The 11,166-nt window shown below is 36.7% G+C and overlaps 2 protein-coding genes across 2 annotated transcripts; one reads left to right on the forward strand and one right to left on the reverse strand.

The window, feature by feature from the left end:
- Nucleotides 1-273: 273 nt before the first annotated feature.
- On the reverse strand, nucleotides 274-7,736 carry LOC119838427. Its single transcript, XM_038364373.1, has 3 exons — nucleotides 7,622-7,736; nucleotides 2,460-4,938; nucleotides 274-401 (listed from the first exon to the last, which is right to left on the reverse strand). The coding sequence occupies exon 2, from the start codon at nucleotides 4,723-4,725 to the stop codon at nucleotides 2,461-2,463; it is 2,265 nt and encodes a 754-aa protein (XP_038220301.1). The 5' UTR covers nucleotides 4,726-4,938; nucleotides 7,622-7,736; the 3' UTR covers nucleotides 274-401; nucleotide 2,460.
- Nucleotides 7,737-8,368: 632 nt separating this feature from the next.
- LOC119838588 (zinc finger protein 791-like) lies at nucleotides 8,369-11,166 on the forward strand. Its single transcript, XM_038364578.1, has one exon. The coding sequence runs from the start codon at nucleotides 8,451-8,453 to the stop codon at nucleotides 11,127-11,129; it is 2,679 nt and encodes an 892-aa protein (XP_038220506.1). The 5' UTR covers nucleotides 8,369-8,450; the 3' UTR covers nucleotides 11,130-11,166.

The raw sequence follows: 11,166 nt of genomic DNA on the forward strand, positions 1-11,166 counted from the left end.
TTAAAAACTTTTTAACGGATTTTAAACGCGATTTATTCATTATATTATTAACCCGACGTTTCGAACATTTTACAGCGAGCGTGGTAACGCTAAATACTAACTTCATATATATTAATAAATTTTCAACTCGTAACAGTGTCAAATCTTAAATTTCATTCTTTAGAATTTTGATACCTCAAAACTTTTTTTTATAAAATCACCTGTATACTCCTTGTCTCCTGCTACTGCGAGTTTGTCCTAATTAGGAGAATTAAGGCACAATGAAACAGCAAATAAATTATAAAATTATTTCATTTATTAAAATTTTCACAGTGTAAAACGTAATATCACCTCAGAAACGTGTTGTAGGTATAACAAGGTGCTCAGTTGTTCTCAAGGTACATTGTATCATACATACATAACTGTAACAAACAAACATACAATACATTAATTCCTCTTGCATATTTATACGTAAGAAATTTAAAAGTATTTATAATGTAGGAAAACATTTTAATAGAAAAAAAATCGATCATAAGACAGAATTCGAAAATTGAGCTGGAATCATAGATGGCAGAGGTCAGGCGTTACCACGGTATGGTGCAAGCATGCTATTATTAAATTACTAGCTGCGCCCCGCGGTTTCACCCGCATATGTCCGTAACCCGTAGGAATATCGGCATAAAAAGTAGCCTATATGTTATTCTAGTTGTTCAGCTGTCTACGTACCAAATTTCATTGCAATCGGTTTAGTAGTTTTTGCGTGAAAGAGCAACAAACACACACACATCCTTACAAACTTTCGCATTTATAATATTAGTAGGATATATAAGTAGGAAGAAAGAAGGATTTTCATTCTTAAGGCATTTTAATGGTATAAAATATAAAACCTCACCTAAAATTCGTTACAGAATTTTATAATCACAGTCCTCTTTACAGTCGAATCTTCGAGATTATTAATAGATGGCGTATAAAATCCGTCAAAACGTAGTGTATAAAACCGAACCCCATATAAACATTAATATTTAATGATCTTTTACGAACGATTTAAATAAGTTTAATGAATACTTATAATACAAATTATCCTATTATTAATTAATAATATTATAGATGCGAAAGTTTGTAAGTATGGATGTATGGATGTTTGTAACTCTTTCACGTAAAAACTACTGAACCAATTGCAATGAAATTTGGTACGTAGACAGCTGGATAACTGGAATAACATATAGGCAACTTTTTATTCCGATATTCCTACGGGATACGGACTTACGCGGGTGAAACCGCGGGGCGCAGTTAGTAGTTTCATAATTCGAGGATTTTGAAAAAATAATGCTTAACCATCCATACTAATATTATAATTATAAGAAAGTCTATCTGCAACTCTTTCACAACTTAAACTACAATACCAATTAGGATGAAATTTCGAATGATAATAGTTGAAGAGATGACGGTCCTTTTAAACACAAAAATAATCACATTAATAGGTTGAAATCCCACCAAGTGATTAAGCAATGATGCAAAAAACAGTCAACTTAAGAAAATCGGTTAAAACATTAATATAAGTTGATAAAGGCACTACCCATAAAACAGATGGCTTTCAGAAAACCCATTAAATCATCTTCATTAACATTTACTCTTGTAAAATATGAACTATTTCCAGACACTTGCGTCTCTCTGTCGGCATTCTCCTATGATAAGTCAGTCAGCAAGAAAATCGGTCAGTGAATCATGTGTAAGCAACTGGTCCATACCCCATAAGGGATACTCAACTTTTTTACTTATTTACCATATCCATTAGTACTTATCACCCTAGCGACTACAACTTTCAAACAATCTTACCAACAATCAAACCAACTTAGAAGTACACTGAAGCTTCAATGGTTGATATTATGGCAACATTCACCAGCAACAAAAACCGTCTTTATAAATTTGACTTTAAGTCACCTGAATAAGGTTGAATATACTTTGGTGTAGAACCAACTAGCTTAGCCCTAAAATTTATTACTTTTAATCAGAGTTCTGAATACACCTTAAATAAATGCCAATAAGCTTAATTTTGCTTTAGCAGATATGATTTTAAAAGAGCAACTAAACTATAGGCTTGAAAGTTCTTCTCAATGGAAACTGCTTTCTGAACTGGTGTTAAATTGTTACTAGACTATTTAAAAGCACTTCTGAAGGAAGAGACCAGTTGTATGAATAAATATTTAACTTTTATTTAAAAAGTTCATAGTATTTTCTTGTGTCTGATTTTACGCGAGTATTATACATTTAGAAATTAAAAACTTTTTAACGGATTTTAAACGCGATTTATTCATTATATTATTAACCCGACGTTTCAAAACTTTACAGCGAGCGTGGTCACGGGGAGACTGTGTCGCTCAACTTGAATTTAACAAACACATTGCAGGACCATTTCAAATTTGTGTATTCTATTGTATTCAATGATCGAAGCGTTCAAATACTATAAAAAAAATACTCACATCATTCAACAGACGCGTCCAAACTGACATTAACATAACTGGCCCCCATGTTCTCCTTATGGCGCAACGAAGCCACATGACGTTTCGCATTCTCACCTTCGTCCACATCACTGTCACAAACACCACACTTTAACTTGCCAAAGTCGTAATACACGTATTTATTGCGGGATAACATGTTTATATTATGCTTCAGTTCGAGATAGAAGCGGAACACGTTCTCCGAATTCGGTTTCTGCTTGAAATGGTCCGCGTACACCAGATGGTTCAACAGCGAACGGATGGAGTTGAACACACCGCTGCAAATCGTGCAAGTGAACTGCGCTCCCTCGCTATGCAGGATGTAGTTACCGTGCAAGTACACGCTTATAATGTCGCCCCTGTTTGCTTTAGTCTTCGCCTCGGCCACAGCCGTTTGGTGGTTCACGTCGGAGAGCACGTGTTTCACACCCTCCGACGCATCGTTGAATGTGGCATCGCAGAATTCACACTGACCATTGATCACTTCGTTGGACTCCAACAGTTTGAGATCACCGTTCGGGTATAGAGCCGAACAGATTAACTTTGCGATGGTTTCGATGTGCATGGAGCTTTCAAAGTGTTCGACGATAGCGGAGAATGATGGCAGAGCGACGTATGTTGGGCATATGGTGCAGACGTAGAAATTGCCGAAGCTGGCAAAGTACTCAGCTGGTCGGCAGTGGTGTTTGTACAACAGGGCGAGCTTATGCGGTGCGGCGTTCCTCAAGTGTTTCTTCTGGCGGATGTGGTTGAAGAGCACCTGTCTAGGACCCTTTAGCACCATATCACAGCACGAGCAGTAGTTCGATACCTTTCCCGGCTTAATGAAGTTTTCGATCACGACGTGATCGCGGTTGTTCAAGGGTTTGCCAACGCTGGCGAGGAACTTCGCCCAGTCGTAGCTTTTCGGGCCCCATTCATCTGGCACTGGACCATCTGGGTTGTTGGTTTTCATCTTGCGGTACAGTTTATCGGACAAACGGGCCAGATGCTTCTCATCTAGAATGTGCAGGATGATACTTTCATTCGAGTCAATTGTAAATTTGCACAGCGAACAATACAGCTCGTTCCCTTCCTCGCTGACGCTGTGATTCAAAAGGAACTTCCGATTAATTTCTTTGATTTTCTCGATGCTCGAGTCCTGTGACGGGAACGGAATGTGCCTGTCCGCTTGTAAAATGCAAGCCAAGTTGTGAATATGCGTTTCGCTGAAGACATGGTTCAATACGCTGTCGTATTTAAATCTGAGAGTGTAATACTCGCATGCCATGCAGAAGAACGCCAGCTTCCCCGTACGGTCATCCACCAATGTAAGCAGTTTATGATTATTCAAAAGTTTCACGATTAAACATTCAATAGATCCATAATAACGATACTTTTTCACAACATTCTTCGCGGGTTTCTCAGGTACCTGTTCGCTTTCTTCATTTTCGAAATTCTTATTGGCGTCGGTTGCGAAATTTTGATTAACATTGTCTTTAATACTCATGATAATCGGTGCCACCGAACTGGTTTGGCCGGAGAAGTCGATCGCGTTGATATCAAGGCACAGTTTATCGTAGGCAGCTTGGTAGAACTTGACGGCACCGTCAATGCTGGCTTCAGAGTTATCTGGCAGGTGTCTGATGAGCGACGCCTCAAGTTTCCCGGAGAACATCTTGTCCAACTTCTCCATCGGCTTCACTAATTGCATGAATTCAATATTATGATTGGGCGTTTCGCCGCATTCGAGGGCCGACAGACGTCTCGACATGTTAGGCAATATAATAGGCTCCGCGACATCTATGCTCTCGCGTTTCAGCTTCGGCAAATGGACGTCCAAATTGAAATGCTTCTGAAGCGATTCCATCAAGGGCTCATCCTCGTTTATCTCAATTTCCACATTACAATCCGTACAAATGTGCACTTGCTTCGCATTCTCCACCGTCAGCTCGGCTTTAAGCAATTCAGGCACCTCACTAACTGGAAGGCTATTAAACCTCTGCCTCTGCAGGCTGCTCTTCTTTTCCGTCGTGAATATATACTCCACTTCCACACCATCACGAGTCTTTAAGAAAATCCTCCTGTGGGTGTCGTCCAAATTCTTCAAATATCGCAAAACGATCGGATTCTCTTGCGTCTTAGGATTGTCAATGACATATTTAAAATGCTTCGCCAATCTCTTCACGTCGTCAATCTTCCTGAACGAAAGCACCGTCAGTTCAGAAACGCCCTTTCTGATTTCCTCGATAGACGTATCGTCAGTCATCTCAAATGATTGCTCAATAAAATTGTATATAAAAATCAACAACGATTAGACTTATCTCGGTAAGAACCAAGAATAACAGTCAGAATTTGCAATGAAAATGGAAGTTTTTGATTTATGCCCGTACAGATGTTTCAGAATACTGCCGAGAGAGGTTCCTTCAAAAATTTTTGATTATTGTTTGTTGATCTGAAAACTATCACCGCATGTCAAGATCTGGAAAGAGAGAAGTGTACTGTTAAAAATTTTTTAACCGATAAAAAAGTGCCTTTCGGTTGGGTGAAGGCGCATTTACATGGGTCGACTCTGAAGCGCATTTGAATTTTAAAACAAATGCATTTGGGGGATAAAGATGGAATATTTGATGAGGCTGCATATGCAGTGGATAACTGCATTGTAACATGCGCATTATAAACAATAGTACAAGGTTATTGAGTAAAAACTATGTCACAAACGGTAGATCGTTTTCTTACGATGATCTCTTTTGAAAGGATGTTACTAACAAAAATGTATATATAAATAAAATATACTTAGTAATAAAAAAAACGCTTCTGTGATAGAACATATGTTGCCTAACTTGCTCTTATGCAGAGCATACGCAAGGAAATTATTTAAATTGGCGATTCTAATAGATGAAATTATTTTATTGTCAACAATCCTTGATTAGTGTAGTATTTGGATGAAATTTCTCCGTTTAAAGTGGGTCAAAAGTTTAAAGGAGTCTGATACATACAAACATACAGCTAAAATTACTAAAGGCTTGTTTTCCATATAATATATAAAATTTGCTTTATTGTATGTGGGTGTCGAGCACGCTTCGGCAAGAAATGGGGCTACTCACACCAGGGAAACTAACACCTCCACACAGAAAAGTGGAGTAAATACTATAGTTTCGTGCGATGAGTGAGGAGCCAGTGGCCCATTTCCTTCCCTCACCATTCCCAGTTAATTCACTAATACACGTCCATTCTTTTCTCATCTATTTACCCTTTAAAACAGGCAGCACATTTGTTGAAACCCTACCTCAGCAAATTCCCTTGCCATCAAGCAAACCACCAGTGAGCTAAGTGAGCTATATTAGTAAAATTAAACATTATTTCAATTCAATTGTCAGTCAATTGCAATTTATATTCTGCAAAAATTTAGTCATAGTTATAATAGTATTATGTATGATTTGTAATTGTGTCTCATTGTTGCCAATGAAAATATCCCATCTTATAAGTTTTCCATCGCAATTTAGTTGCAAGCCCATTGTTTCGTATTTAACATCATAGCAGACTACCAGACCCGTCAAACCGCTCTGACACTTAGCAAATGAGGCACAATTGAAGCACTTTTTAGTAAGCAGACTTGGGACTCTGGCAACTCTTAAAAAACAACAACAATAATTTGTGACTAGATGGCGTTGAAATATATCTATTGAGTTTTAACAGTCATAATTACACATACGGCAGGATAAATTTAAACAATATATCGCTTATTCATATCAAATAAACACATAATAAGATAACCGTATTTACCAGTTAATATTTACTTAATGTCGATAATGAAAATCCTGGTTTTTTGAAGGACAGACATAACCAGTTATTTATTTAATATGAAATGTGCAGTTAATCTTATCAATATTTACTGAGCATTAACGTGAATACAAAATCTCATGGTGCAGTGTATGTATCCAACTGCTGTGAGACAGCTTGTGTGTTTTTAATCAAATTGATGTATAAATAATATGGATAATATGAAAAGGTACCGGATTGTCTAAGAATCATAATTTGAATACATTGAATTGAGGATACATTATGACAGTTTTGAATGTTGGCTGACATCATGAAGCATTACATGTTTGCTTTCACAAAAAATTGTTCTAGTGAGAGTCAGACTCGGGACAAAGGGTTTCCTACAAATAGAGAGCAAAACACAGCTTTGGCTGTTATAGCGGCATCTCAAATACATGATTTCTGTAAATCTCAAGTGTCTATTTTGGTTCACTAGTGGTCCGCCCCGGCTTCGCCCGTGGTACATATATAGCCTATAGCCTTCCTCAATGGACTATCTACTGAAAGAATTTCTCAAATGGACCTGTAGTTCCTGAGATTAGCGCACTCAAACAAACAAATATACTCTTCAGCTTTATAATATTAAGTATAGATTAGATACAACTTATATTTGGTAATTGGATGGACAGACAGTTAAAAAGTATCTTAGTAATAAGGATTTAGGAGAAAACAATCATGCAATTGTATTAAAATTATTATAGTTTTAAAGATTCATGATGCAACAAAGGATTTGTTATGTACAATATAACATTCTTTGTTTATTTTATTGAATGATGTATTCATTTGATAGGTGAAAGGGAACTAAAATATTAAGCCGTGGTTTTTGAAGTAATAAAAAAAATTTACTTTATGACTGATATTTTTTAAATCGAAATGACATCATAAATTTCAATTCTAAAAATTTCTCAATATCATGTTTGCTACCTAAATAGAAACATTTAAAATTTCACTAGAAACCTATGATATTAATTGGATTTAGTGTCACTGACTAGAAAATTTTATCAATAGATAATGCATCTTCAATGTTCCATTCGAGTTTCAATTATCTCGATAAACTGCATAAAATTATAATCATTATCGTACTATTATCTCTAGAAAGATCGTAAACATATATATTTATCAAGTAGAAATAACAAAAATCGTAAATAAACCGTTCGGGAATCGCAAAATATAACACGTAATAAGTAAACATTATGATTTACATCAATAGAAAGTGCTCATTCCGAAACGAGTACCTTCAACAAAGTTAGGTTATAATGATGTAGCATTTACTACATTGGCCTTTATATATTAAGTTTATATAGTAATTATTGAGATTATTATTCATTTATCATGGAAATTACCTGGAAGTCTTGATTTTGTGCATGGCAGCAAGAACCGCCTATAAAATTTGTACGGGCACTCGGTGACAGTTTTTAGGTGACATGATAGATGAAACGAGAAATTATAATAGATAATAAACAGCAAATATAGAAAACAGATTATACTAGAAACTTCGATAATCACAGACTCGAAAGGTTCACCTAATGGCATGTATGAGAAAACCAATTTTACATTTTCTTATTTAATTATAAATAATAAACAAAGAGCTTTGAAATTTGATAAATGAAATTCAATTAATTTTTGAATAATTTAAAGAGGTGAACATTGTTTGAAATTTAAAACATTATAGCACATTCTGACTTTCAAATCCGATTAAATTTGAATATATTTTATTGATATGATACAAATATTTACAGTTTTGTTTAAACAAATGTTGTTGATGTTCAATTCAGTTAAATAATAATTTCATTCCACATCAGCACAATTATTATACATATTGCCAACGTCGAACTATTTTATTAATGACGCTTTATGAATATCTATATCATTTTGATTATTCCATTCCAATCATAGATAAAGGACTAGATTCCAATGTATTGTTGTGTTAATGACTATACATATAGTATATTAATTAATAATTTAATAGAACGAATTTTAAATTTAACAAAACCTAACAAAATCTGTTTTCTTACATACCGTTATGTGTATCTGTTATATTTTTGACGTAAGCGTGACATTGGCAGTATTGGCAGTCACAATTCAATAACAAATTTGTATTCGAGCCGAGCACAATAACTAATCCCGCCGGCGTTGTTCACAAATAAAATATCAAATTAACACCAATACAAAATGGATGAACCGGAGATTGATATAGATGAAACGCTTATGCTAGGCGCAGTTGACGATACAGTTTGCAATATTTGCTGCGCCGAATTCCTCGATGTGGAAGATTTACAAATGCATATTGCCCAAGTGCATCTAAACGAGAAACGTAAGTTGCGTTTTTGCGTAATCTGCGTTAAAATATTCGGTGACATCGAACAGTATATGGCCCACATGTTGCACGAACACCTCGCCACGCTAGAATGTTGCAAACACTGCTTTCGCCTGTTCCCCGATCTCAACAGCAAGATGTCGCACGAAAAGAAACACAAATACCGTTGCAAGAAGGAGATATTCTGCTCGCAATGTAGCGAGTGTTTCAACGACAAGATCTTTCTAGAACGACACGAGTTCAAAGCGCATCTGGATTGTGGGGAAGGGATCATGCTGAACCATGGCTATTCAGTACTGTCGTCATTGTTAAACATGAACGTGCGAAGGTTCTTATGTAGTTATAACGAAGAGATGACGTATGTGTGTGCACGGTGTCAGTTTTCCTCGGTCAGTATGGAAGCTTACCTAAACCACATCAAGTTGACCGCCTGCCAGACGTACGCTTGCGATATGTGCCTCAATGTCTACTTACGGAAGAAAAATCTCATCCGACACTTCTTGTCTCGACACGGACATAATGATAAACATAATATAGTCGAGTGTCCCAAATGTCAGGTAATGTACACCCGTAGTGCGCTCAAAGTGCACGAAAAGACCTGTTCCATGCTGAAATGTTTAGAATGCAACATAATGTTTAAGTCTGTGACTGATATAACCAACCATAAGGTGCGTGTGCATCAGGAATGCATATTGGTCGAACGATGCCGCTTCTGCAATAGACAAGTTATTGGACATGATAATATGAAAAAACATATTGAAAGAACTCACCAGGGCACTATGCATTTGTACAAATACAAGTGTGTTTACTGCGATTTGATATTCAACCATCCGAAAAAGTTATTCGGCCACTTTTTCTCCAGCCACAAGGATTTAGAACCCTACACCTGTAATATTTGCGATAAAAAATTTCGTATTAGAAAGAAATTTACAGTGCATGTACACGCCATGCATCATAACATTGGCTTCTTGGAGTTCAATGAAAATTATCATGTCTCGTTCAGTGCGAAAAAATCGGAGAAGACATTTGTGCCGCAAAGTATATATTTCGATTCAGTGGTAATTGAATCAAATGATGAGGATGATAAACCAGACGATATAAAAACAACTACAAGTCAAGAAATAGGCGCTGGTAATGAAAGTACTAAAAAATCTTTAGCAGATGAAGAAACTACTGATGTTGATGCAAAGTCTGAAACAGTTAAAAACGGAAATAGAAAACGTGTATTTAAAAAAAGACAAGTGAAGCACAGGACAAAAGTAACTGATTTCGATTCGGACGATTCTGATGTGCCGCTTCAAAACTTCTGCAAGCAGAGCTCGTTCAATTTCGGCCGCGCGCCGTGGAACACAAAGAAAAATAAGAAGATCTTTCAGCCAAAGACTTCGTTCACATGCGAGAAATGCAATAAAAATTGTTACACGTCACAGAATTACCAATATCACATGAGTTTGCACGCTGAACACGGCACCAAGAAGTGTTTCAAATGTGAAGCTACGTTTCAAACTGAATCTGCTCTAAAGGAGCACATGGATGCCGAACATAAGAACTCCGGACTCATTGAAACCCTTAAAAGAGTACTGGAACGGCAGAAATTGCAAACGGTTAAGTCCAAAGAGGATATATGTTTGAACAGACAAGATAGATTTAAAGTCAACCTTAAAAAGGTGATATGTGTGGACAGTGAGACACCAGCTACTATGACCATTGTAACAGATAACACCAGCAAATCCAAAAAGGAGTCAGTGAAGAATTTCATAGAGAACTTCATGCCAGATCTTTCTACTGATGGTGTTCGAGTGAAAGACTGTGTTACGATGCGAATCACGTCTGAAGTCAAACCGCCCACAATAACCCTACAGCGCTGCGACCCACGGCCAATGGATTTCACATCGGGGCTAAAAAAACCCGTCCCATTTAAACATATTAATGATGAACGTCACAGAGTGGACGTTAAATTGGTATATGGCGAAATAAAACGCGCGAAATTGAATTACGGCGATAAATTATGTACTCTCAACAGACAGAACAGCGTGTTGAACGAGGATCACTCGTATTGCGAGGAATATCACCCCAACGATGATGTAGACGACAATAATGATGATGATGATTATAGATCGCAACAGATTCCAGAAGTGGCTGAAGAAGTTATGTTAGCAACGGAAGAAATTAAAACACATCAAACGATAACAGTTCCCAATGTGCCGAGTGAATATAAATCTATTCGTATTGGCACATTGCAACCCCAAGCACCGTACTATAAAATATTGAAAATCGACGACATCCTGAAGGGGGAAACGGATGATGAGGAAACGAAGAAAGGCGACGGGAAATATGTGAGTCTACCAGATGGTACCCAACTGGTAGCGGTTAATCCATTAGCTCATTTGATTGATACGGATGGCTTAAAGAAAAAAATGCCCAAGAAATACTACAAGCCGAAGCAAAAGGACATAGGTGCGGCCATATCGAAGTTTTTAACGTCCACTCCAAAGAAAAAATCCCGTAAAAAGAGTGTAAATTTCAATGTATAGGTCAACCGTAATGTTAGGTTAGGCTTATCATATATGT

This window comes from Zerene cesonia, unplaced genomic scaffold (assembly GCF_012273895.1).
Source record: "Zerene cesonia ecotype Mississippi unplaced genomic scaffold, Zerene_cesonia_1.1 Zces_u003, whole genome shotgun sequence".
In the NCBI taxonomy this organism is placed as follows: Eukaryota; Metazoa; Arthropoda; class Insecta; order Lepidoptera; family Pieridae; genus Zerene; species Zerene cesonia.

What these genes read in the sequence shown, in the direction of transcription:
- LOC119838427 (XM_038364373.1), bottom strand. Translation starts at nt 4,725, where the DNA reads ATGACTGACGATACGTCTATCGAGGAAATCAGAAAGGGCGTTTCTGAA.
- LOC119838588 (XM_038364578.1), top strand. Translation starts at nt 8,451, where the DNA reads ATGGATGAACCGGAGATTGATATAGATGAAACGCTTATGCTAGGCGCA.